We start from the raw sequence: 27,825 nt of genomic DNA, 5'->3' as shown, positions 1-27,825 counted from the left end.
GCAAATTGAAAGCAAATGATAACTCTATGAATATTGAAAGCAAATGATAACTCAGCAGTAGTATATTGTTCCACGGAGCTAAGGTCCAAAATATGGAAGAAAGCGGTGTTTCCAGGACTCTACCACCCAGTCAATCCCACCACACCGATAATAGGATCTTCAAGTACTAGTAACAAATATCAAACGATTTTTTATTTTTTTTATTTTAAATTTGAAGAACTAAACTACGTTTTACTTATCCAAATACACTCTATAAATAAATTTCCTTATCTTTTCCTATCAATATTCTTTACTTTATCATGTGAGGAAAGATAACACACCGTTTTTTTTAGAATTATAATAAGCCATAGCTACCCAATGGTTTAGGGAAGCAGTGGGGTGTCTGTTGCAAGTGTGTTTTTGTGGTTTTTTTAAAAAATTTCTAATATATAAAAAAGAGAACAAGCTATAAGATGTTTATTGCTAGTGCTCCTACAGATATCCCATTGGTTGAGTAGCAAAGGAGTTAGTCTCGACCAGATTAGAAGGAGACTGCTCTGCGTCCACCCTTATTAAGTCGAATAATGTGTTTCTTTTTTATTTTTTTATTTTTAAAAAAGTCAGCTCCCTGGCAGTTGTGCCGTGCCACCATACCCTGAGAGTCGCAGTTTTCGTCTCCTATAGTATCCATGTTGAGGTGCTTACCAAACTTTTGGCAATTCATCCCTTTGATGTAAAAAAAGAAAAGAAAAGAAAAAATAAGTCCTTAGAAAAAAGTATGTCATTAATTACTGAGAAGATTCTGGCTTGATGTCAGTCTAAATTACAATATACACAAACCACCTCTCTGCTCGCACAAAGAAGAATGGACAATCTCAATCACCCAAGATACAGCTTTCCAAATTCGGCAACTTAGTTTCTGATAGTTTTCTTGTGGAGACTCCCAACTTCATTCCAACTTGAACCAATGTCTCCAGTGATCTGGTGCTATTTGATAGGAGGTCCTCATCTATCTCAATTGCATCCTGCAGAAAGCCACACAAATTAAGCTTGATAGTTATATATAGAGTGCTGATATCACACATAGCACTACTAAATTTAACCATGATCCAAACACACCTATCACACTTGCAAAACTTCTGCATATACAGCTCAATTTCAACAAGCAAAATACACCAAAGTTTTGTGTAAAAACTGTATATTTCTTAGAAGAGAAATGCTAGGCTTATAAACAAATTTTACAATTTTTACAACGTAATGTGGCACAACATAATTGGAAATAAGACAAATTCAACTTTTGAGAAATCCAATCGTATTGTGCCACATCATGTTGCAAAATAAGCACAAGCAATAAGTTCTCACCATCATAATGCTAATTCCAGAAGATCCTTGATGCAGAACTTTCAGCTAGACCACTATTTCCCTAGTTGATAGTCTTACCATCTAAAGTTGGCTGGCCCTAAGACCTAGCACAACCCTGACCCACCCCTTAAGCACAAGAACCAAGGCATAGGAGTACCTAAGCATTTAGCTTCTACTCAAGTTAGTTCCTACACCTAAAAGGTATCTAGCTACCCTCCGTGAACAGCCATAAATCTTCATTTTCCTTCACTCTCCCCCTCTTTCAACATTCGAAAACCTTTGAGAATTTACTGCTCTGTTTATTTACAAATGCAGTTAGTTCCAGTTAACCGCTTTCTTGGATCAAGATGCACAGCTTCTACCTACAAGATCCAGGTGGGTCTAGAAAGGTCTCCTACGTTGTCGCAAACTCAACTCATGGCCGTTCCTATATATACTGCTCAAGACTAGCCATCATTTCATGTGTGTTCATCATGGTGATCCAAAAAATTGATTCTAGTAAATCAATAATGACCATGCTGCATTTACTTTAGAGATACAACAGCCATGCTGCGTTATCCTGACTACCTAGTTATATTTTATCAAGGCATCAATTAGTTATTTCTCTTGTTGGAGGTTTAGTTTGGAGTAACACATTAATATTGGCGTCTTAGAGACAAAACTTCATGCTGGGGAAACACACTTGAGAAGATTTCAATATTTGAATAAAATGAAAGCCAATAATAACATTCGCATGAGCTAAGCTATGTATCTGGCCTTGTAACAAATTCTCTAATTTGGCAGAAAAGATTCATCCTGTGAGCAAATAAAATAGAAAACTAACATGATTTCTGTAAACTAGTAACAATACTCCATAAATGCAACAACTCTTAATTTTTCAAATTTTGATAAATTAGAAAAAGACATCAAGTTTATATATGTGAACAAGCAAAACTTCAGCACACATTTTTCTTGCTCCATGTGTGTACTCATGATAGTCTAGAAATGAAAAACTGAGTGTCCACCAAAAGAACAAATACTGTAGATTTAAAAGCCATACATATTTTACCTTCTCAAAAACACAAATAACTGTGCTTCCACCAAAAGAGAAATATCCAAACTGTACAATAAAATGAAATGCCAATTAGAAGCGAAGATAATATTTTTTTAATGCAACAATAACTATGAAAATAATACCAATAAATAAAGGCTCAACATATCAATCATCAACCTCATCTCCCTTCTTGACATAGTCGCCCTCTTTCTTCGAAAAGGTGATGCTACCAACCATAGTTGCCCCAATTGCAACAAGTGCCACCTGTAACCAAAATTTCATTAAAAATTTCTCATGTATTTATCGTATCAATAAAATGATACTTTCCTCAATGTGTAATAGAATTAATATGAAGCATTGGCTAGTCCTGCCTCTACCAATAGAATTAACTACAATTTTAGGTTTTTTTTTTTTTTTTTGGTGGGTGGGGTGGGGGGTGAGGGGGCATAAAAAGTTAATTTCGGAAGAATTTGGATAAATTTTTTACAAGTTTTATGGACCAGTTGGAGCTTATTTCAGCGTACTGACCACTAGGGCTGACAATTTTGACACGACCCACAAACCCGACATGAAGTTAATGGGTTTAATCTAAACGGGTTTGGGTCACCCATTTATGACCTGATTATTTTCCGTGTCCTTGACCCGCGAGGCCTGTTTAAAAAAATAAATTTAAAAAAAATCCCTAAACTAAAGAGTAAAGCCTAACCTAAATTACCTAATGATGATGGAGTTTTGTTTCTTTTTTCTTTTTTATTTAGTTTTTGCTAGCTTTTCTTTATTATCTTTTTCTTAATATGAAAGTGATTTGCTGTTTTATAGGTTTAATTCCAAGAGATTGAGTTGTTATTTGAAAAGACAATTAAACCTATTAGAGGCAAATTCCCAAATCATTTACCATGTAAACTTTATACTTTGAAATTTGCTATTTGCTATGATGGACTATAGTGTTGAAAATTACTAATCATTGTGAATGTTTTTATTGAATGGCAATTTGTTAACAATTAAACCTATTATGTTTTTATCATATTGTAATTTGTGAATTCTATTGAATCTCAATGGCATCAGTATTATTATTACATTATTTTTTCTATTTTCCATTCAAACGAGTTGGGTCGGGTCGGGTCGGGTCGGGTTACCTTTTAAGTAAACGAGTCGTGTCAACCTGATATGACCCGGTTATTTTAAACAGGTCGTGTTCGGATTACCTTTTAAGTAAACGAGTCGTGTCAACCTAATATGACCCAGTTATTTTAAACGGTTCGTGTACGGATTACCTTTTAAGTAAACGAGTCGTGTCAACCTGATATGACTCGGTTATTTTAAACGGGTTGTGTTCGGGTTTAGGTTAATCGGATGGTGGGTCATTACGGGTCGTAATCGTGTCAACCCACCAACCCATTTTGCCACCCCTACAGTGACCACTATGCAGCTGCCTTGAATTTCAAAATTACAGCTTTTAAAGTGGCTTGTGTGCCACGTGGTGCTGGTGTTTGAATGCTAAAGTTAGTTCGTCAAGTTGTCACCTAGTGCCCTTCTATACAGTGCAGTGTTGGGCTGTTTTAAGTTCGGGCTTAGAATTATTAGGAAAATTTGTTTGCTTGTGTCAAAAGATGCCAGTGGGCCATGCTGTATTTCATACTGGATTATAGGATGAGGCTTGTTGGCACCATAGCAGAGAGCAGATCAAGCTGGTGTTGTGATCTAGGCAGATCAAGCTGGTGTTGTGATCTAGGGTTTACCTTTTACATTAGTGTCCACTCATTTATTTGTGCTCGTGGACAGTACATCAAGTGTAAGCTTGAGCTTAAACGAAATTTCTCTAACCTTAGTTCATTGTGCAAAGTTGCGAATATGTGCATACTTCGCTTAGTTGGTAAGGTTACCTATTCCCTTAGGTTGTGAGGGTTGTGGGATCTAAAGAATGCTTTAGAATGTGTTGTTGTACGTCAGGGATTAGGGACCCTAAGGACATCTATTGAGCTCCATATTTTTCTTTTTGATAAGTTCTATTGAGCTTCATATATATATATATATATATATATATATATAAAGCACAAGAAAGTGTGCACAACCCTAATACACAATATGTACAAGAGAAATGCTAAAACAAGAAAAAAACTAAAACCCTCACTTATAAAAGTAAAGAGATCTAAGAAATCAATCAAAGATGCAACGCTGAAGAATCTTGTCATGGCCATCCAGTCATTAAGCGAAGTCAGAAGCAAATTCAATCCCACCATAGAAGTTTTATCTTCAAAATTAAAAAGCAATCCTCTCCCTCTATAAAGTCCAAATGAGATAGTTCCTCCCACATCATACTGTTCCTATGCCATTTGAATCTCCCATTCCAGAAAGCCAATAAATTAACAATGGTATTAGGCATAACCAACATGACACTAAATAGAGAAGACAAGCACAATGATTATGTTAAAATCTAAATTAAATGATTATATTCATTCATTCCTATAAGCTTAAACGTTTTAGATAAGTGATGATTTAACATAATATTAGAGCAGAGATCCTAAATCTGAACCCTATATCCGTCATTCCCTTCTCATTTCAATTAAATATTACACGTATTGGACATCACCTACTAAAGTGAGAGTTGAAGCCCACATGTGAGAGAAAGTTCTAAAATATAAATTAAATGATTAAATTGTTCACTCTAGCACATTATGTATTAGTCCCATTAGGTCTGATGTTCTTATCCTTGCAAACAATTCCTTGGGGGCCAGCTTGCTGGCAAAGCTGAAGTATTACTAGTGTGGAGGGGGTGCTTTGCAAGGGTCTAAGACTTATCTGACAGGGGTGAGTACACGAAGTAGCCTTGCTTTGGAGGGGTTTATCGACATAAAATAAAATAAAAAGCTTAATCTTTTGGAATAAGTGGTAATTTAACAGACCTATCACTGCATAATGAAGGAGAAGCCGACTGATGATTTACAATTTCTCCATAGTTCTTACACATACAATACCAATCCACAATCACTTCATGCTACTTTATAAGACTGTCAAATACTCCTCTAGGAGAAGACTTGGTCTGCCAAAAACTCCTCCAAGGAAAAGAAGAATCCACTCCCCTCCTTAACAGCTTATAATGTACTCCTACCATGATTTTTAGATGGCACCCATAACAGCCTTTCCCCACCATGTTAAAATTGGAATTGCAGGTTATCCCAGAAAGAAACTAATGACTCTAGGAAATCAAAACTCAAAAGCTACAGCCTGAAATTCAAAACATATGGGAAATCAAGCAAAGAGAGAAATTTTAAGGATAGGTGAAGTGTGATTAGAAAATAAATACCAAAGTTAAATACAAGGGACCCGAAAAAGAAAAAGAAAGAAAATAAAAACTTATTTTTTCGTTTTGCATACATAGGATCAATTTAATTATGGAAGTAGAAGTGACAACTTATCTCTATAAGCACACACAATAAAATAAATAAATAAATAAATTTAGTGAACATGAAAGGTGGGGAAGGCACATGAACTATACAATTGACTGAAGAATGTGACCAGATATGGATTCCAATAATTTCCCTTGGTGGCCACCCAGTTAGTTGCATTCAATTCAAAATTCACAACTTCATAATAACAAGTTCAGAGGAAACATATAAATAACATTAGAAGGGAACTTAAATGTTCATATGATGAGCTCGACCAGAAAAAAGTCCTAAGAATGTGATGCAAAAAGCAGCAGTACAGTTGTAAAAATAACTTGAATTGCATAGAACTTGAATAAGAAATGATGTCTCAGTTTTTTCATGTAGTGAGAGAATATTTGAGGATTTGAAAAGACAAATGAATGCACTGTCAAACCTTTCCAAACTCTGCAGTTGAAATAATTGATACCACTCGCTTATTCTCAGTGAAGACATTACAATACTTGCTATTCACAGCAATGGGATTGACCTAGTCAAAAAAAAATATCAGAAAACCTGAAGATAAACAAGAAAACAAATAGAAATTCAAAGATGGATTCCATTTGTCCACATACTGTATATAAGCATCCAGGTATGTTTACAAATTTCTCAACAGTTCCAGAAACTGGAACATGGAACCGATGATAATCCTGAAACAATTGATACCCTGTGAAGTTGGAAACTTGAATATGGATTAAGAAACATTCATGGTACAATGTAATAAGGATTCAACAAATACCTGCGGTGCCAAACGAAATATCACCAACGCTCCATCAATAAAAGCATTGGAATATACATCTTGTCCCAACAAACCTTGAATTGAAAACTTTCGACCCTAAAAGTAATCAACAATGATCCCAGTAGAAGAAAATTATCCAATACGTGACCATGAAATTAAAATGTATCAAGAATAAAGGAGAATATTGCAACTTGGAAGACTATAACACCCCAGCTTCTTGGTGATTCATGAGACATAAGTTTTGCTTATTATTAAGGTTGACAATCTTGTGTACAATCCTCATCACCCTTTTTTTTTTTTGTAAAAAAATCCAGTTAAAGGCTGAAATCTAGGTAGTATGGCCACAGACTCAGCTAGCTAGTCACAATTGTTTTTCCTTTTTTGTCTAGTCTTAAACTTATTCATATATGGATCGATCTCATGGAAGGAAATAAGTGCTTACATTTCAAGTTTGAAACCCTTAAGGACGCTCAAGACACTAATTTGAGCTTGTCTCCAGCCAATGCCAAGGGCTATTGTGCGTTAGCGTACTATCACAGTAAATATTATTATTTAACCAATTAAGATGAGTGTCACTCCTATACTGAGGTTTTGAAAGAGTTGTGCACTTTTGGAATATAGCAGATTCTTTATTTCTCCAAAATTGAATTTAAATATTTAAAAACTTTTTTCTTTTATTTGCGACAAATTACCACTACTTTAAACTTTAACTGGTAAGAAACGATTACTTTATTTATTTATAGGTTATAATACTATTATCATTGTGGCCCCTCCAGTGGTCCTTGATTGGGTTAACTATTTAAATGGATGTAACTTTTATGTGTTGAATTGTATTGGGAAGCACAAGGCTTTTAAGCAAGAATGTTAAAAATAATCACTTGTGCATCTACCTAGAAGTACTTATCTGCAGAGTTTAATTCTTTTGACTCTATGTATCATAAAGCTCATATTTGCATTGGGTTTTGAGAAACATGTATCTTATTTTCCCACTTTTGTTAGTTTTGGTATTTAAAATTTGCACTAAAGGTTGGAAGCTGGGGAAGAGATGGTGGTGTTATCGTCCTAAACTTCCTTACACTCAATTTATTCACAAATTTGATAGCTCTGAGTGATAAAAACGATGGGTTATTTGGGATTCTTCTACATTGGTGAAGAGATGGTGGTGCTATTGTGCTAAACTTCCTTACACTCAATTTATTCACAAATTTGATTGCTCCAGGCAATCAAAATGATGGGTTATTTGGGATTCTTCTACGTTAAAGAAAAATCATTTCAGTTCCCATACGATGAGGGAGAAGAAGGCCTTTGTTTTGCTGAAAGGAGCAGAAGAACCTATTGCAGTGGTATTGGGAAAACTGAGCGTGATGTGACTGACATCGATGGTGGAGGGAATTGAAAAGGGGAGAGAATTTTGAGAGATTTTTACAGGTCATTTAGTTCTGGGCATCTAGTGTATATTGCCCATAGACGTGTGGCTATTAGCCACGGAAGGTTTTTATGGTTGGTGGAGAAATACGTGAAAAATGTGGTAGGGAAGAGGCACGATAAAAGAAAATAAAAAATAGAAGATTCAGGCAAGGATAAATTGGGTAATTTTGCAATTCCAAATTTGAATTACACATTTCTCAATCAGAAACATCAGGTTATAAGAATTCCATAAACTAAAAATTAAATAAAACAAAAGTCTCGTATACCATTTGTAATGACCCAAGGAAAAACGCTAGTCACTTCTGCGCTATGACCCTAGACGAACTAGTCAATTTGGAGCTTTCATAAAATTCATTATAAAACCCAGTTTCATCTAGTAACTAGGTAATGTGAGAGTTAACATTCATGACTATCTCTTTATAAACTACCAACTCTCATTTCTTCCTAATATGGGGCTGGGGTGTTACAAACTCCCCCTCTTAAACTCCTGACGTCCTCATTAGGGCTACTTTATGCAGTGCTCCAGTATCACATGACCTGGCATTATTGGGTGGCTCTGATACCATATGTAACACCCCACTCCAAGTGGTATGATATTGACCGCTTTGAACCAAGCCCGCATAATTTTATTATTGGGTTTACCCCAAAAGGCTTCATACCATTTAAAAAGACCATATTCCATATAAACACATCATATTTTTCACACTCAGGCAATGTGGGACGTCACAATTGGGGTGATAGTGCAGATGTGGCTAGCGTTTTTTCTTAGGCCATTACAAATGGTATCAGAGCCACCTAGTAACGCCAAGTCATGTGGTACTGGAGCACTGCATGACGTGGCTATGATGAGGACGTCAGGAGTTTAAGGGGGCTTTGAGGACGTCAGGAGTTTAAGGGGGCTTTTGTAGCACCCCGGTCCCATATTGAAAAAATGAGGAGTAACCCACATAGAGTGTGTGGTTTATAAAGATAGACATGAGTGTTAAATCCCACATTGCCTAATTACTAGGTGAAACTGGGCTTTATAATGAATTCTAGGGAAGCTCAAAAATTGACTAGTCATTTTGGGGTTATAGCGCAGATGTAGCTAGCGCTTTTCCAAAGATTGTTACAAGATTAGAGGGTTCAAACTAAAGGAGGCGTAGATAATTGATTTGAATGGGGATAAGATGCATAATTCTTCTTTGGTCGTGGTGAATGTTCCTAATAAGGAGTTTAAATGTACTGAGCCAATAATAGTTCATCCAATTGCTATGATTGAGAACCGGAAGTGCCTCACTCAGTCTCCTAAGATTGGGTGTTTGAAAGGGTAAAGAATTTTTTAAATGTAGTAGGGATGTCGTGCAAGGACTATGAGGATCAAATGATGGCTCTACTTTCTGCGATTGAAGCAAGTAGACATCAAAACAACTTGGTTAGTGCTCCAGATTGTTGTTATAGGAAAGCAAACAGAGTAAACCAAGAGCTAAAGAGGTTGGTTTGTTAAGTTAAATATGACCTAAAAGCAAAACACTTTAGTACAGGGAAAAGAAAGGGGAGGGGATCAAATAGTTCCTTATGAAACCCAAGATGGTATCATGGAATGTAAGATGGCTGAATGAGAAGTGTTGTTACCATGCACAACAATGATGAATAATACGAAATCGAAAAGAGAGAGAGCAAGAGAAAATCGAAACACTGATTTACATGGTTCGGCAATGTGCCTACGTTCACAAGAATTATAGGAAAACCTTAATTGTACAGATGTATTTTGAAAAACCCCAAAATACCCCCACAACTTATTCGTCCCCAGGCTCACATAAACTTAATTACGCCCAATGGGCCAGTAGTTTCAGTATTACTCTCTATGCCTAAGAGCATATGCGCCACTTGTTTCAACAATCTCCATCTTAGCGAGTATTCACATCTCTGAAGATAATCAAGTATTGGGCCTCCGCCTGGAATTGATAGGTTTGGCCAAGCTATGGGTTCCATGTTTTTTAATTTATAATTTTTAAATACAAGGATGTAAGGGACATTTCACCATTACTTTATCTGATTTAACCCCAAACCCTAATGAAGTTAAGTAAAAGTTTTCCCTATTATGTACTTGGAGAGAGCAAAATGCATCAACCTTAGAGATAGAGAGGCTTTGGTGGAAGAGCTGAAAAATAATATATTCAACTCCCTTTCACTCAAATAGAGGAAAAAACTCCATTTCACTTCGATGGCAGTACATAATAGTTTGCTTTTTTTTTTTTTTTTTTTTTTTTTTTTTTTTTAATTTTTTAATTTTTTAATTTTTTTATCTGTTGTTCTTCTTTTCCTCTTGGCGAAGGGGTTCTCTTGTATAATTATCTGTACTAGGGTTGTGCCCCTTTGGGCTTGTCTAAGGAGATTGAATTACTTATCAATAATTGATAACTCTGGTGAAGACCATCTACTATAATATAATGAATGTCAGGAAATTAGGTAAAAAAAAATCTATATCAAGCTCATATATCTTTTTTTGATCATTCAAGAAATGCCATTGAATAAACTATAAATGCATGTAGCCAACATTTATTGTCAGCACCTTTTATCACAAGAGTGTCATATATCAATGAACATATAAATATAAACATGAACTGAACTATCTTTTTTCCAAATATGAGAGCCAAGAAGCACTACATAATTCTTAGAAATTTTTCAGATACAAAACATTCAGTAGCAAGTGGCAGTAAGTACCTTAACCCAAAATCTTAGACTATCATCAGCAGATTTAAACGCCATCAAACGGCAATCAGCTGAACATATCGCAACATCATCACGTTCCATACAGGCAATTGGTCTTGCACCAGGCTTTAACTCTCTTATGAAAAATTCATTAAAAGTCTACATGCAATGTTCGAAAGTTTATGTTACAAAACATACTGAAGTTCCAGAGCTGCTAAAAAAATTAATTATGATATTATCAATCAACTGAAAAATAAAGAAGGCACTTGCTGATTCTCTTTCAATGGCAGCTGAAGCTACACCAAGAAAAAAAAGATTTTTCTATTTTCCGATTTCAAAAAATGGTTTATTAATTACTTATCAAAAAATGATTTACATAATAAGGGATGATTCTGAACAGATCAGGGTTTAAGCAGCAAAGAAACTCACAAGCAGTATTAATACAAATCGAATTGAATTTCATTGCAGAGAATCAAGACTGTTCGGAAATGATTGATGCAGATCTCACCTACGAAGAGAAGCTCTGTTTTTTAATTTACAAATGGAACATAAAAAATAGTATTCTTCTATAGCTTGACAAAGAGAAATAGTTAGGCCAACTTGCTTCGTCCTCTATGGTTGTCACTGTGCAATAACGTGAAAATAAAACAAGCTTCATGTACCAAAACAATGAAAGCTGTTAGAAGAATGTATTAGGGTTTGGGGTATTTTGGTCATTGTCATATGTGTGAAGTAGGCTAGGTAAGTAGCACTAGCCTCCTCTTTGTCTCTAATAGTTTCCATGCAAACCTCTCAACATGGGTATCAGAGCCTAAGGTTTATATCTTTCCCTTATATTGTGCATTTCCCTTCTTTCCGTTCCTTTCCTTCTTTTTTCTTTTTTCGTTCTCTCTCTCACTCACTTGTCTTGCTGCTGATCGAAGGAAACTGAATCATTGGGCTTCATGCCCATGGTAAGAGAGTGATGGCACCCCCGAGCTCACAATCATCAGTGGTGTGATCTCGCCATAGTTGGCTTCGTCGTTGTTGGTTGGTTTGGAGTAGCCAGCGGGACCACACTCATGGCTGCTGGATTTTAAGTTGGCTCTGTCATCGTCGTTGGTGGTTGATTGGTGTAGTCGGTCAGTGCTATCTGTGGTGGCTGGTACTGTCTGCAGTGGACAGAGACAACTGTCGTGGTGGTTTGGTTTCTTCTTTGCATGGGTCTCAGTGGATATTGCGGGGTTGTGATCCATGGTTGTTTGGGGGTATTTTGCTCATTGTCATATTTCTCAAAATTTATATAATAATGTGTGAAGTAGGCTTTGTAAGTAGCACTAGCTTCCTCTCTCTCTCTAATATTTTCCATGCAAACCTCTCAACAAAAGCAAAGTTCAGAAGTGAGAAAATGCATTGCGTACACCATGATCAATGCAATATCAACGGACTAAACACATCAAACAGAGTGAAAATAGGCCCCGGGATGGATTATGCACTATGGTCAACAACTTCACAATATCCAAAATGTTACAGCCTTCTACAGAAATTTAACATGCAGACTTAGAATAGGCACTGCAAAGTGACTTGGCAAAAAGTTCAATCTACCACCTTTATTTGCTGTAAAATTTTTTTGAGCATATATGAAATTGTTATTTTGTATTCTTTCAATTAGATAAGTAAAAGTTATTTTGCTTACAACCCAGATATATTAATGTTCATCTGCAGAAAAGTTGGAAGGCAAAAGTTATGACGTATATGTAAGCTTCACAAATTAAAACATTTGGTCAAAGAAGCAAAGAATCAAAGTCTCAAAATAAGGTAAAAATAATGCAATTAATGATGAAGAAAAAAGCAGCAGATTTTTTTGTATGACAATAAAATGAATTTCAATTCATTCGAAAGTCTGACCTACCTTAAAATGCTCCAAAGGGTACTTGACTTCAGACAAACGGATTTGATCCTACAACACAACAGTTAAATCATATCATTTATTAAAAAAAGGTCTAGCTGAAGGCATGTGATCTCAGCATATGAAAAGTTCAAAGTGATGCATTCAACACTTCATACATTACAATATCAAAGGAGTCAAGAACTGTGCATAATATTGTGACAAGGATCTATCCCAGAGAATGTTTAAGGATATACATGCTAACACACATTAAATTACGATTAGTTGGTCTTCCAATGAAGTTGTAAAAAGAGTGGACCAAAAGTGAAAGCTCAATACCTAAGCACACACAAATATACAAGGATATGTTTTGATTATTTATATCCAGACAATAATATTTACACAAAACATGAAGAATAAGAATAAGTGCCAGCAATACTTTGGCAAAGGAGATGTATTGAGTTAGACAAGAATACCTCTCAAATCCATACATATAGGTATGTACATATTTAACAAGTCCTAAAACAATAAATGAAATTTTAAATCTGGGGATGCATAAGATACATCATGGACATGTAGTGCACACACCTCGAATGCCAGAATACACTTCTTATAAAGGAGATTAGGGATATAATTGTGTAAGAGAACAGTAAAAGGGTTTAAGGCATACATTCTGACCTAGGCTAAAAACTGATATTTTCTTTCTTTATTTTGTGCCAATTTGGGAGCACTGAACCTTTTCAAAAGCTGCAGCACTTTTGAGAACCTCCAGCTATTTCAAAAAGGAACCCTTGGACAGCTTCTTTCAAGCCGCCTAAAAAGCCCAAGCCATTTCATAAAAACCACAAAAAGCAGAAGCAGTCCTACGTTACCGGACAGTCTCAAGGTAACTTCTGATTTTTAGAAGCTTAAGCACCCATAGAGAAGCCCCACCAAAACAACCTTACTAAGGATGCTTTTTATGAATTAAGTGTAGCTTCATCATTTTTTAACTTCATCTTAGTCAAAACCAAATAACCATAATCTGAAGTATTTCCAAAAAATCATATTTCCAACAAAGTTTTACTGAGTAATAAGTGTTATCATGCCTTAAAAAATTCAACAAACTTCGGTACGTCTTGAGCAGACTCAGCTAAATTCATTCGCCTCCCATGCTTTTCGGAGATGTTCTGTAAGAGTTCCTTTGCCCCTGCAACCAAGTGGCACATCGAAGTAATTTAAAAACTGCAGATATTACACAAGACAAAATTATTTATAAATAAAATAATAAAAAATAAAAAGACAAGCCAGCCAAAAAAATGCCGAGCTAGTTCTTAGTTTTGATTGATGCTAATTCCAATCCAAGCATAAAATACAAGCCCCACAGTGTAATTGTTTAAGTATATAATGCAGTTATTGGCTGTGAATATATGCATCAAAAAGCATCGCAAGATATATTTGTGTTGTACTATGAGCAGAAATAGTAATTTGGTTTTGCATGTATAATTTAAAAGAGGAAAATACTCTTTACCCCGCTAAAGTTTTACCCCATTTGCAATTTGGCCTCCAATGCTTAAAAATTGGCAATGTACCTCAACAAAGTATCAAAAATTTGCAATGTGACCCATCCATTACCTATTTCCGTCGAATTTGACTGAAAATTTCCCATGGCAGCGCACGTGCATTTTTCTCTACTTTCCAAAATTGTCCCATATTTTTTGAACCCCGCCCCCCCCAAAAAAAAAAAACAAAAGGGTGGGTTCGCCATTTGGGGGTGGCCAATTTTTTTTTTTTGCTTCTTTTTTTTTTTAAAAAAATTTCTTTAATATTTTTTTTTTTAAATATAAGAGCAATTGGGTCTTTTCAATCATTTCCGTTAGAGAAAACGGAAATTATTAACAGATGGGTCACATTGCGAATTTTTAATACTTTGTTAGGGTACATTGCAAATTTTTAAACATTGGAGGCCAATTTACCCCAATTTAAAAAGAACCAACACTTAAATCAACTACGACTTATGGTTAAATTTATAGTAATTTAACCATAAGATAAGCCATGCATTTCGAGCGGCAAGACAAGAAAAAACAAGAAGATGATGCATTTTAAGAAATTTAAGGTAGCAAAAGGACAGGATGAGAAAAGCCTCCAGTGAAAAGGTTCTTGAGAAATGAAAGATCAACCACTGGATTAGAAAGCAAGTGATAGAAAGGGAAGAAACCATGGTAACGCATGGGCTAAAATTTTGGAACACAAAGAAGATTGCCACTGGAATTAGTAGGGATTAAGGATAAGTTGAGTTTTTTAGAAGACTATTATCCGCAGCAATTTCTTATAATATATAGAGCAACTAAAAACAAGCTAAAGGTGATAGTTAATTCTAAATATGGCAACTAGTGAAATGGGTGATGTTCAAATGAGGCTTAAGGGTCGTATGGCATGCGATTATAGAAAAATGTCAGAAGGGGTTGGAGGTCATACGAGATTTAAGGTGAGTGGTGACTCCAAAATTAGATTTCAGCATGACATGTGATCTGGAGATCATACCTCCTCAAGGTAGCTTTTCCATACTTTCCCGTTTTAAGAATGCTTCCATAGCAGATCACTTGAGAGTTTTCTAGTGACTCTCAACAGTGGAATGTTAACTTTATTAGAGCAACTCATGATTGGGAGGTAGATTTATTTACCTTGTACTTCAATTTTTTGTAATCCTTTAAATTGATACGGAAAAGGGAAGACAAGCTTTGTTGGGTTCCTTCCAATAGAGGGTTGTTCAATGTTAGATCTTTCTACAACGTCTTGTTCCTCATGATAGTAGTACTCATTTCCTGTATTTAGCGGAATAAGATTCCCATCAGAGTGATGTTCTTTGCTTAGGGAAGATCCTCACCATGAATAATCTAAGGAAGTGGCATGTCATAGTGGTTGATTGGTATTATATGTGCAAGAATGGGGAGCCAGTGGATCAACTTTTACTCCATTTTGAAATTACTAGTGCTCTATGGATTACTATTTTGAGTCGTATAGGGTTAGCTTGGGTTATGCCTAAAGAAGTGGCAAAACTTTTCACTTGCTGGAGAGGGCAACGGATAGTAAATTTGAAAATTTGAAATTTGAAAAAAAATTTGTGAGCGGTGGCGCGGCTGGTGCTACGTGCTAGGGTTCGGCGTGCTTGTTATGGAACGCAGCTTCTCTTTTGAAGCTAAAACCTTCTGCCTTTCGGCAAAGGTTGGGTGTCCTAACCTTCGTCTGGAGGAAAGGAGAAAAGGATTCGTGGGGTATATTTTCGCAAGCATTCAGTGTTCATTGTGGTTGGTGGATACGGTGGAAGCGACGATTCAAGCTCAGGTGAAGGAAGAAATCGCCAAATCTTACTGTGAGGGTGATAAGGCCACGATGGTCCACGGGGGAGGTAATAAGGCCAGAAGGTTCTTGGAGGTATCGGTGTTGGCTGAGGGTGGTCGTAAGGGAGTCATTTGGCTTCCGGAGGGACGCTTTGGGAGGGTCTGGCGGCATTTTGCAGGAGAGCTTCGGCAACTATTGTCGGCCCAGTTCAAGTTGTCCAGTACGGCGGAGCTTGGGGTTCCATCTTTGGCGGGGCTTCTCATGGATGCTCCCTCTTTGGGGGTCGATTCTGGGAGGTCTTTTGTGGATGTCCTTCAATCTACTCCGGGAGTTGAGGCGAGAGCAGTAGATTACAAGGTGTGTTACTCAAGGTCTCTCGATTTGTTTTCGAGGTCGTCTTGTTTTGAATCGGAGTCTGACGGTCTTGGGTTGCGTTCTGCCGTGGATTGCTCTACGTTGGAGTGCTTGGCTACTCCTCTGGCGGTGGCGGCTGGGTTTGTGAGTTCGTGGAAGAAGAAGAAGGGTAAGATCAGTATTAGTGGGTTGTTGAGGCTTCTAGGGCAAATCCAACGTAAGTTGGACCGGGTCAGTGCTGGGGTTGCCTCGAAGCCCAATCGCAGGAGGAAAAGGGTTTGTATTTTGGGCCTAACCAATTCTGTTTTGGGTTGCGTTTCCGGGTTGGTCTTTGAAACGGGGTCGGGTCAAAACTCGGATCCGGTTCATTACTCGGATCCAATTCAAAACTCAGATCCGGGTTCGGAGCTGGGTTCGAATCTAGAATTTATCTTGAATTCTTTGTCTTTGGAGCCTGTTTCTGCGTTTGCGTCGCTTTTGGTGCCTTCACCGGGGCTTCCTCTGGTCTCTAAAGATGTTTTGGAGCCGTTGGCTAGGTCGTCTTTGAGTTTGCAGGTTACGGGTTTGGATTCCGGCGATGGGTCTTCCCCAGTGGAGTTCTCTCTCTCTCTCTGGTGCGAGTTCTGGGCAAGAATGTTGGGTCTGCTAGTGATGGGTCTTCTCAGGGGGCTGTTTCTATCCCTTCTGCAGAGGATTTACCGGTGAGCCCTTTGCATAGGGACTGGGAGGATTCTTTTTCTTCGGTGCCTGAAGCCCACCTAGGTGCGCTTGTGTCTTCGGAGCTTTTTGATTCAGTGTGTCTTTCTGTTCTCAAAGAGGCCTTCTCTGTTCCTTGGGAGGTGGACCTTCCGGCGAGCCCTCTTTGCAGGGATAGGGAGGTTCCTTTTTCTGGGGGGGAGGAAACTCAGGTTGTTCGTCCTTCTCCGGCGAAAGGTTTGATTCGTCGTGGGTTCTTTGGTCCGAGAGCTGTTTCTCCCTCTCCGGTGGTGTTGAAGGAATCTCCCTTGTCTTCTAAGGGAAAGGACCCTATTCCGGAAGTCTCTCCCACTTTGCCGGTGGAGGTTCATGTAGGCTCTATTGTTTTGCCTACCTTTGGGGTGGCTTAGGTGGGTCTTCATTCCCATGCTGCTACCTCCTTGCTCTCGTCTCAGGTCTACACTTCTCTCTCGACTACTTCCCTTTCCGATGGGGCGTCTGAGATGGGTAGGAGTCTTAGCCGTCCTTTTCCTCGCATGATAGAGAGTGGTACTCCCATTTATTCCTCTATATCCACGTCCCAACTGTGGTATACCCGGAGGGTGAAGGAAAAAGTTGCAAAGCAACTGAATAAGAACAAGGACCTGCTTAGCGAGGTTGTGGCTGATACTTCGGTGGAAGGGAAGGAGGGCTATTCCGATAGGGTGCTTGATGCGATGAACCTCGCTCCCGTTGTGGGGTTGTCTTGGGGAGATGAAAACAAAAAACTTCGGGACCTTTTTTCCGTCATTGAAAAGAGGGAGCCCGTGGTTGAAGCTTCTGCTCCTAAGGTTAAGGGGATGAGGGAGCTCAAAAATCTGGATTGCTCCATCTCTCCGGTGAAGGGCCAACGTCGGCGAGGATTTTTGGGGTCGAAAAATGCATTTTCCTTTCCCCCTGAGGTGCATTAGGGTTTTTCTTGGGTGTTTGGTTGGGTTCCTTGTATACCTTCTTGTGTACTTAGAGGTTTTTCTAGGTTTTTGGTTTGTTAGGGTGTTTGGTTGGGTTCCTTTGTATACTTTATTGTGTACTTAGAGGCGCTTTGCGCTTTTTTGATATATACTACATTACTTATCAAAAAAAAAAAGTAATCAAAATGCTACATTGTAGAAGATGGTTCTAACCTACCTAATGTGGTGTCTTTGAAGAGAGAAATAATCTAAGTTATAAAGACTCTGAGCAGATGGTGCTGAAATTAAAGGTTTTCTCTTCAAGACACTTTACCACTAGGCAGCTGCCTTTTTTTTTTTTTGATAAGTAATGATTATATATAAAAAGAGCGCAGAGGGGCGCAACCCACATACATGGGAGGTATAAACCGAGAGCTCCTAGGAGGGGAAGAAATGAAAAAGAAAATCAGAGAAACTAATCACTAAAGGAGCTAGTCAAGCGGCCATCCAAGAGTAAAGAGTAAAGAAGAAGAAATGAGTCAATTCCTCTATGATCCTAGTGGAATTTTCAAAACATCTAGCGTTTATTTCATTCCAAATACACCACATAAGACACAAAGGGATCAACATTCCATCTAGCATTTCTTTCATTCCAAAGCTGCCTTTGACTTCAACATTTCTAGTTTTCATGTTTTCCTTGAGCTTTTTTCTTTTTCTAGGGTGTTTCTCTTGTACTTACTATGTACTTGGGTTGTGTTGTTGCATTGTTTAATTAATTTGCATTTGCTTATCATGAAAAGATATGATGTTTTTGGCTTTCGCACAATACCTTTGTCCATTAGGCCAAGCCCAATTTTTGACTGGTAAATAGCTCTCATTGACAAAACTATCTTTCCATCAATTAATTCTTCCACGAGCCTCTTTGTCTTCCGATCAAATACCTAAAGTGTAATGAAGTATTAAGTGACAGGTAAAGTAAATAAAAATAATGAAGTTCAAAATCTAAAGCTTTTGAGGCAAAAAACAAATAAATCTAAACAGACTGTTACAAAGAAAAAGCAAAACTGGAAAAGAAAGCATACCAGAATATGTGAAGCGCTTGATCCGGAGTTTATACCAATGTCATAGGACGAAAAATGAGCCCATTCACTTAGTTTAAACATCCATCTACACAGATAAAATTTGAAATTTCAATTTCAACCTTGCCAATTAAAAGTATAAACACAAACATCATTCTGAAATAGGACATGGTTAAACAGTATAGAACAAAAGGGTAACATTGAAAGTCCTCTTCCCCACCCCCCCAGCCCCGGCAGTTCTCTCTTTCACATGGTCAATATTGACACATCCCTGCTACACAAAGCAGTATATAACAAGGGTCTCACCCATATGCGGCCTGTTTATCAGTCATAAAACCACCAGTCATGACCTGATTCCCAGTTCCTTCATCAAAACAGAGAGTCAAATGAACCATAGTGTTCATCTTATCAGAAACCTTCAAAATCTCACCACAAACAGGACAGCGATTCATTAGTGGTTCCCTGCAATGCATGAATACGGAGTACAAAATTTAGAATCCATGATTACTACCTGGGTAGTACATTACCTACTAATTGAGAGTTAAGAGTTAAAGAAGACTGTGCTTCATACATATGCAAAGTAAGGGCAAAACTGGGCCTCTGGCAGGTCTATCAAAAATTTGTAAGATCTAATATTCTAGAGGGCCAAGAAGAAATTGGGCTTGAGGAAGACTTAAACATAGCAATCATATAGTGAACGATATTTTGATACCACATACAAAATTATTAGCTGTAAAGGAATCAAATGCTTTCTCTTAAACTCATTTTTTTCTGCAGAAGACATTAATTATGGGAACAAAGGAGCACAGTTGAGCATGGAGTGACAACAACCAAAGTGAGATAGAAACACTAACCGACCAGTAGTTGGATAGGAGGATCCTGTTCCATGTGAAGAAAGAGAGATGGAGAGAAAAGATAGTGATGTGCTACCATATTTCTAAGAAATGATAATTTTCAATAAAGAAAGTCATGACCAATGATCAAATTACATTATTAAAAATTAGATGTTTACCTCACTTATCCCACATAAGATGTAAAAGCAATGCTAGTCTTCACACTCAATTAACACACTCATTTCGCACCAACTGACGTGTCGTGTTTTAAGTGGCTAAAATTTTGTTTTTTGAAGTAGCTGACACGGAAAACCACTTAAAATATGTCACGTCAGCCACAGTGAAACTTTGGTGTGAATTACTCAAGATGTAAATGAAATAGCAAGTAGACATGGAGATGAGTTGTTTCAAAAAGGAACAAAAACAAAAAAGGTATTAACGTCCATATTTCAAACTCATTGCCTCTAAACAATTCATTACTTTTCTTGTTGAATAGCAAGAAGGGCAGCCAACTCATCCGCGCAAACAATACCATCCCCATTCTTGTCAGCCACTTTAAAGAGCTCCTCTTTCTAGTAAGCAAGAAAATATATTAGTAAGGCAAAACATATTTTGAAAACCAAATATTATAGGTAGTGATTCGAGTTCAATGACATGGGAGGTCACCAGCAAACTCTTCAGATTGGTAATAACAACACAAATACGGAAAACAAATGCAAAGAATTAAAATCCAAAAATAAATAATTATGTGCAAACCTTGTCAGCTGCTAGTTGATTGCCAAAAGCATTAATTAAGTCAGAAAATTCAGAGAATGAAAGCTTCGCATCACCATTGTAGTCCTGCATTGAGTACAAGGGATCAGAATTTGCAATGTTAACTAATACAGTGATGCAGGCTTGCAGCCTACTGCTTCTATAGTTCTAGGCCAGATTTAATATATCCATGTGGACTAGGAACAAAGTTGGAGTTATTATGTCTAAGTTTGGGACTTGGTCTAAAATTTAGGTCAATCAACCCTGTCTACTAGACTTTTGGCTAGATGCCTATAATCTGTCTAGAAAAAGAAAGTGCATTTAGTGGACCATAACCCACCTCACAAAAGGGTGGAAGGGGTCTCCACCCCTTGCAAACAAGGGTGGCCACCACCTCCACTCCAGTTTTTCTTTTCCTTTGCTTTTTATTGTTTTCTTTATTATCCTTTTTTGTTTGTTGGTAATCTTACTTGAAAAGATATAATTGAAATCTCACACAAGTGTTGGGTATGACATGCCCATCTGTATACCATCTTTGACTTGGCACAGATGCTTACAACCATCCCGTTAGCACTCTGGACAGAAATATGACAGAGGGAGTGATTCATAAAGTTTTGAAATGCGAGGCAACAATTCATTGTTTCTAGAAACCAAGGAAACAAATTCAATTTGCGTTAAAAACTCAGGAATAATTTTAGTTTTTCGTTTATAATATACTATAGAGAAACAATGCTTAAATCATAAAAACAATATTCACATGAAAACCTATTTACCAACAAGATAAGGAAATTTTTTTTAACCAACAAGATAAGATAACCCTAATAATAAGATAATATACTGTATATTCTTAACATATCTAAAACCTGTATATTCCAACTTATTTGCCGACATACCAAGACAACTCATTGCTGTAAAATCTTAGCTAGAGAATTTTCTAGTTTTTGTAGTCTTGAAACCACACCATTTTACCATGTAACTCAACTTAATTTTGTTCTTTCAATGGCATTTTAAATTTTGCATTAATAATGGTCCAGAAAATTAAAAAGTTGATATAAATAGACAACAGAAAATCATATAGAGCATACCATTATAGATAAGATGCGTCTTGCAAATCTTTTTTCTGTTTCAATTGGGTCCTGTCAATTTATTCAACTAAATGTCAAAAATACTAAATGCAGAATCAACAAACCACTAAAATTATTGTTATAAACTTCACACCTCAACTGAACATGAAAGAAAAACTTTGCCGATCACTCTGTCTGATGATGATGGATCTAACAGGTCAAAGACCTCAAAGTCTGAATCCCCATCCTGCAACCCCAATAAATTTATATTTAGTGTCAAAGGAAAAGAGAAAACAAAAGCATATAAATAAAAAATGAAACGAATAATATTCTGCTACAGCTACAACACCTATCATGTAAATGTGAAAAAAAAAGCATCAAGCAGCTAGCTTACTCAAACCATATTTGAACGACCAGCTCAACACTTAACCATGTCCAATAAATCAAGCTTGTTGGAAAATGCAATTGAAGAAAATAATAAAATTTTAAATTTATGAGGTTCAGTTTTTACATAGATGTCAAAGCATACCCTTATCTTATTATAATCATTCAATAAGAGTATTGATGGCTATAATAATATAATCTCAAACTCAGGACCATTGTAGGCCATCTTAGACCTCTTTTAGCAATATTAAAGCATTTGGAATAATCATCCACTAGATAAACAAAAGAAAGGAGAGAGCCTTATTTCTCAATCTTCCAACTGCCACGAAACATTTGCTCTTCACCTTAGACCTCTTTTAGCAATGTTAAAGCATTTGGAATAATCATCCACTAGATAAACAAAAGAAAGGAGAGTGCCTTATTTCTCAATCTTCCAACTGCCATGAAGCATTTGCACTTCACTGCAAGTGTTGAGATAAAATAATTCTAGGATCACAAATGAAGTAGAAAAATAGCAGAATAGTAAAAAAATAAACAATCACACAAGACACCAAGATTTAAGTGATTCGGCTTAACAAGCCTATAAACAACAATTAAGTTCAAGCACCTCTTGAACTTGAGAACTGGAACTGGCTCAGTCGACATATCCACTAGATTTTCCTCAGGAACAATTTCCTTCAATGTGATATCTCCTTGTGTCACAACCAGATCACCAGCATAATCTGAATTGACATACCCAATGACACTAAAATCAATACCACTGTCTCTGTCAAAGACTGAACCAACATCTGTAGCACCCCATAAATAACGGAGTATCCATTTCACTGCCCGCCAATGAACCTTGCAAGGACTAACAACACTGGTTGCATGTGAAACATCTGGACAAATGAACACCATAACACACATGATGCTCCCAAACGCACTAGAGTAAGGTACATGCGACATGAAACGCTCTTCCTCCACACTCTGCTGTGCTAACACTGCTAATAGTCTAAAATTATCTTAAAAAGACACATCAGCTGAATTTGTCATCGTACTACCCTGAAGAAAGTAGAGGCATCAACTTTGTTACCTTCCATCACAACCAATGAGCCTTTCTTAACCCAAATGACTCCACCTTCACCAGAATATTCGTATCCAAGGGAATCCAAATCTGGAACGTGTCGAACATTCTTCAAAGTCCTAACAATCCTGTCATGCATCTTTATTCTAACTGCACCAATACCAACAATCTTGCAGGCAATGTCGTTAAGACGACCATCTGAATCGTTAACTGCAAGGACAAATCCTGAATCCTCAGAATTTCCTTCTACAATACCAGTCACAAAAGAGGAATTTAGCTTATCACCTTCCACTTTATTTTTCAGCTTCGGACACTTATAATGCCCAAACCTTTTGTACCAGCAACACTTAACTCTATTCTTCGAATTGAGTTGCGATTGGCCTTCTCTATCTAAGTCTCTTCCTCTGGATCGACCTCTAAAATTTGAGCAATTTTCCAAACGACCCCTAACAAATAAACCCTTTGCCTGATTTTCACTACCTTTACCATTTAATCTTGTTCTTAACTTCATAGAATTTAAAGTAGATTTAACATCAGCTAAGGAGAATGTATCTCTACCGTACAACATTGAATTAACAAAATTATCAAAAACATCCAGTAGTGAACATAACAAAATCAACGCTTGATCCTCATCATCTACATTAATATAAATATTTTTCAGATCCAAAATAATTCTATTAAAGTCATCTAGATGATCACAAAGAGGCATACCTTCTTGCATCCTGAGGGTATCTAACCGTTGCTTCAGAAATAAATAGTGAGAGACGTCTTCCTATACAAACTTTTTAACTTTTTCCAAAGTCCAACGGCAATTTCTTTATCGGCAACTTCTCTCAAAACTCCATTTGAAAGAGACAACAAAGTTGCACTGTGGGATTTTTCTTCAAGATTCGCAAGTTCTTCAATTTCTTCAAATGCTTTAATACCAATTCTTTCCTCTGGTGGTTCCAAAACCTTCGCCAAGCCTTTTTGTCATAACAAAGCCCACATCTTGATACGCCAAAGACTGAAACTATTATGACCATCAAATTTCTCTACTTCATATTTTGTAGTAGCCATCCCGCAAAATTAATATCCAAGCTCTGATACCAGTTTGTCGAGATAAAATAATTTTAGGATCACAAATGAAGCAGAAAAATAGCAGAATAGTAAAATAACAAACACACACAAGACACCAAGATTTAAGTAGTTCGGCATAACAAGCCTACATTCACTGATGGAGATAATCCAGGAGAAATTTATTAACAAAATGATGGAATACAAAGAGTAGTACAAACAAAACCACTCAAACCCAAAAGCCCCAATACACAAAACACCCAAATCTCACACACAAAAGAGAATTAAATACAAAGGAGAAAACTTCTCTTAATTCCCTAGCCTTTCAACACTCCAAAGACAAATAGTGAGAACACAAGTGAGATACAAAGATGCTGCTTTCTCTCTATTTTTCACACACAAAAGAACTGCAGCCCCTCACATAAGGAAAAGAATTCTTCCTCTTGAAGAAAGCTGCTGCCCTCTCACTTGGTGAATGGTCAAATGAATATATAATATATATTATATATTCATTTGACCATTCACCAAGTGAGAGGGCAGCAGCTTTCTTCAAGAGGAAGAATTCTTTTCCTTAATTGTGAAGCACCTTGGCCGACTTTTTGCAGTATATATAAATGCTACCCGGTTGAAGAACTTCACCATGAAGTATTCTAAGAAGAGACAAACCTTCGAGAGAAACAAGTCAAAAGTAAAACAAGGAAAAATCAAGATGTGTGGCTGCAGGAGAAAAGCCACAAAGCTGCAACCAAAATTAAATGGGGCCCACCAGGACTTTTGAAATCAAGTCATTATCCAATAGCAAGACTTTTATTCTTATTAGTAATTTTACCTAGGGAAAAGACACTTAATCCCCCTGAAAGAGACTTGAACCCTTCCAACTACCACTTCGTTTCAAGATATACCTTTGTTAGAATATGGGGTTAAAATAGACAAAAAAATGCCACAGGTAACACGCACATGACTTCGTTTTTGCTTGAACTGCCCAAATTCCAAAAACAAAAAAATTAAAAAAAAAAAGACTAAAGAGATGGTTGAACCATTCCCCACAGCCTTGCCGAAAGTGTCTCAAGTCAAAAGTTAACATGTGCACACCACATGTGACATTTTCAGTTAATTTTAATGCAGATACTAACGGAGAGTTTAACTTAAAAACGAAGTGGTAGATTGAGGGGGTAAAGTGTCACTTTCTAAAATTTGGTAGTCTAATTGAGTTTGGGGGGCCAAGTATATTTATCTCTTTTATCAAAATCCATGTTCCTAACCATTAAAACGCATCAATGCATTGTAATAGCACGTCATTGTCCCTTCTTCAAAACAGACCAGGTTAAGGGACTCTTTTAACAGCACAACCACTGAATTGGAATCAGGTAAAACTTTTCTTTTGGTGTCAAGGTAATAGGTATGACTAGCCATCGAATCCTCCCACAAAGGGGTAAAGACTAGTACCTATTGTATCATATGATAAGGGCAAAACTCAGTATAGGTCCAACAACATTAAAGCCAAAGCAGACTGGTTCCCAGAGGATGACTAAAAGAGGGATCTTCTTCTTTTCTTATTGTGAAGCTACTAAGAATCTTCAATCTAATTTCTTTCTTTTTATTTTTAAATGGGAAGCTCGCCCTCCACCCTTTTCTTTGAAGAATATGATCCTAAGAATTTTCAAAGCCGTGTGGCTTCCACAAAAGCCCCATCGTGATTTCTACATATATTTCCAGCCTCCTTAAAATTAAAATTAAAAAAATAATTACAATAAGGTTAATTTAGTATTTGTCATGATTTGTACATTTGGTATATTGAAGTTAGTTGTTTAGTTTTAATTTAACTCTTGATTATTAAAAGTATTTTCCTTTACCTACAAGGAGTTTCAATGTTTTCCGTATTTTACAATGGTGTTGCTATTCTGACCTTGTAAACAATTAGAGAGACAACTGATTAATAAAATTCCAGTATATGCTGCTCTTTTAATTGTTATACTGCTTATGAGACTCTTAGAAGCCCTTGGTCTCAATTCTTTCTTCTGATTCTACTTTCTATTGAATTTTGAGCCACCACAATATCTCAATCAGATTCCTCTCAAGCCCTATCCAACTTATATGTATATTCATATTTTATGAAACCTAACATTGCACAAACAAGAAAAACCCGAACCCACCAGCAATTAGCATCAAAATTCCAAAAAAAAAAAAAAAAACTATTCACGGGTGCTGGTCACCGGCCTGGACTCAATTTTCCTGCATTGTGTCCACCCAACATTATCCACAATCCCTAAACTATTCTGCCTAACCATAAAACCCCATTATCTAAAGTTTTATGACCCACCTTATTGATGGTAAAAGACCACTCTACATAATTTTTTGTATCAGAAAGGAACTTCCTGAGTTGTTGGTACATACAAAGAGTCAGATGGCATACACAGTTATGAATTCATCCATCAACAGCAAAGCATATTCAAATTTGACAGATAGAGTTTCATTTACACAGAAGGCACAAGAAGATATAATTCAAACCCTGGAAAGTTGATAAGGCATTTGGGATTGCATAAAGATCCAATGAAGAGATAAACCGCAGTGTGGCTATGGAAAAGTTTAGAACTTTGATCCAGTAAATTATGTGGCAAGAATGGCAGGCGTTAAGATTCATGATTTCGATGGGAATGTAGATTCTACAAACTTCTTTGCATGGGTAAAATCCTTGAGAGATTATTCTGATTGCAAATTTGTCCCCAACAACAAGAAAGTTTGATTGGTGGAGTATAAACTGAAGGGGACAGGTCATGTTTGGTGGCATGGTGTTCAAGAAAAAATCCATAGAACCAATCAACCTCCTATAAACTCAATATGAAATGAAGCAAAAGATAATTGAAACTTCTCTATCGTTATGATCGCCTCAAAGATGAAGAACCAAACAGTTTTAGGCCTTTCAACTATTCAAAATATAAATCCCGAGGATCCCTTTCAAGTAGCTAGCAATCCTCCACATGGGCCCAAATTCACCTATTCTAGGTTGGGGGACACAAACTATAACTTTTTTTGTTGATTGCTATTGGTAAAAGCATAGAAACATCACATGAAGGTGCTACACAAAGAGCTAAAAGCCCTGAAGACCCAGGTTAAACAGCTAGAATTGCAAGCTGAAAAGCCTACACAAGGAGCTGAATTGCTAAAAACTGTAGATGAAAGAATTTTTTTTTTTATGAAGAATATTAATATTATTGAAGAACTCTACCTTACAGTGGTAAAAAGAAATCAACTCCTCATATATGCATATGCCTTATTGTGACAAAAAAGAACAATCAAATAGCACATCTATTAAAGTACTTTCTCTCACCCTGCCCTTTCTCTCTTTCCTAGCAGAGGCGGCGAGTGCAGGCGCATCCCGCTAGGTTTCTACACCAGCTTATCGCCTAATGTGATAGACTCCGGTGGTCCAGGTTGTAGGCTTCGCCATTGTTTTGGAATGATTCTTGGCGAATCGGGGTCGTGTAGCTGTTAGGAGGTTTGCGGTGTCCTCTCTCACTCGTGTCCATTCTTTCGGTGATGATGTGAGTGGCATGTGGAGGCGCCAATTGGAGATGGGGTGGAGGTTATTCGTGGAGGCTAAATCTTGTCTTCTGGGTGGTGGAAGGCAATTTGGTGCTCCGGTTGGAGGACAAGAGGAAGGGCTTCTCTGGTGTAGTGTTTATGGGTGCCTAGCATATCGCTTGGCTGGTCTTGACAGTGGAAGAGTTGTTACAGAATCCTGATGTTAAGGACTTCGCTAAATCCTTTC

At 37.1% G+C, this 27,825-nt stretch overlaps 1 protein-coding gene across 1 annotated transcript in view; it reads right to left on the bottom strand.

Annotated features, from left to right (window-relative positions):
• Positions 1-740: 740 nt before the first annotated feature.
• The window catches only part of LOC132178107 (phosphatidylserine decarboxylase proenzyme 2), a 37,265-nt gene continuing 10,180 nt past the window's right edge, over positions 741-27,825 (bottom strand). Inside the window, exons 6-21 of the mRNA XM_088515264.1 lie at positions 21,708-21,800; positions 21,575-21,625; positions 20,493-20,576; positions 20,217-20,308; positions 19,210-19,365; positions 18,907-18,991; positions 18,654-18,765; positions 13,613-13,713; positions 12,549-12,596; positions 10,670-10,816; positions 6,536-6,631; positions 6,372-6,446; positions 6,194-6,286; positions 2,552-2,638; positions 2,390-2,440; positions 741-1,004 (exon numbers count right to left, since the gene is read on the bottom strand). Coding sequence (XP_088371390.1) covers positions 855-1,004; positions 2,390-2,440; positions 2,552-2,638; positions 6,194-6,286; positions 6,372-6,446; positions 6,536-6,631; positions 10,670-10,816; positions 12,549-12,596; positions 13,613-13,713; positions 18,654-18,765; positions 18,907-18,991; positions 19,210-19,365; positions 20,217-20,308; positions 20,493-20,576; positions 21,575-21,625; positions 21,708-21,800 — 1,521 coding nt within the window. The 3' untranslated portion in view covers positions 741-854. The remainder of the gene's footprint in view (positions 1,005-2,389; positions 2,441-2,551; positions 2,639-6,193; positions 6,287-6,371; positions 6,447-6,535; positions 6,632-10,669; positions 10,817-12,548; positions 12,597-13,612; positions 13,714-18,653; positions 18,766-18,906; positions 18,992-19,209; positions 19,366-20,216; positions 20,309-20,492; positions 20,577-21,574; positions 21,626-21,707; positions 21,801-27,825) is intronic.

Source organism: Corylus avellana, chromosome 4 (genome assembly GCF_965113065.1).
Source record: "Corylus avellana chromosome 4, dhCorAvel1.hap1.2, whole genome shotgun sequence".
In the NCBI taxonomy this organism is placed as follows: domain Eukaryota; kingdom Viridiplantae; phylum Streptophyta; class Magnoliopsida; order Fagales; family Betulaceae; genus Corylus; species Corylus avellana.
This window is presented reverse-complemented; position numbering and strand designations above follow the sequence as displayed.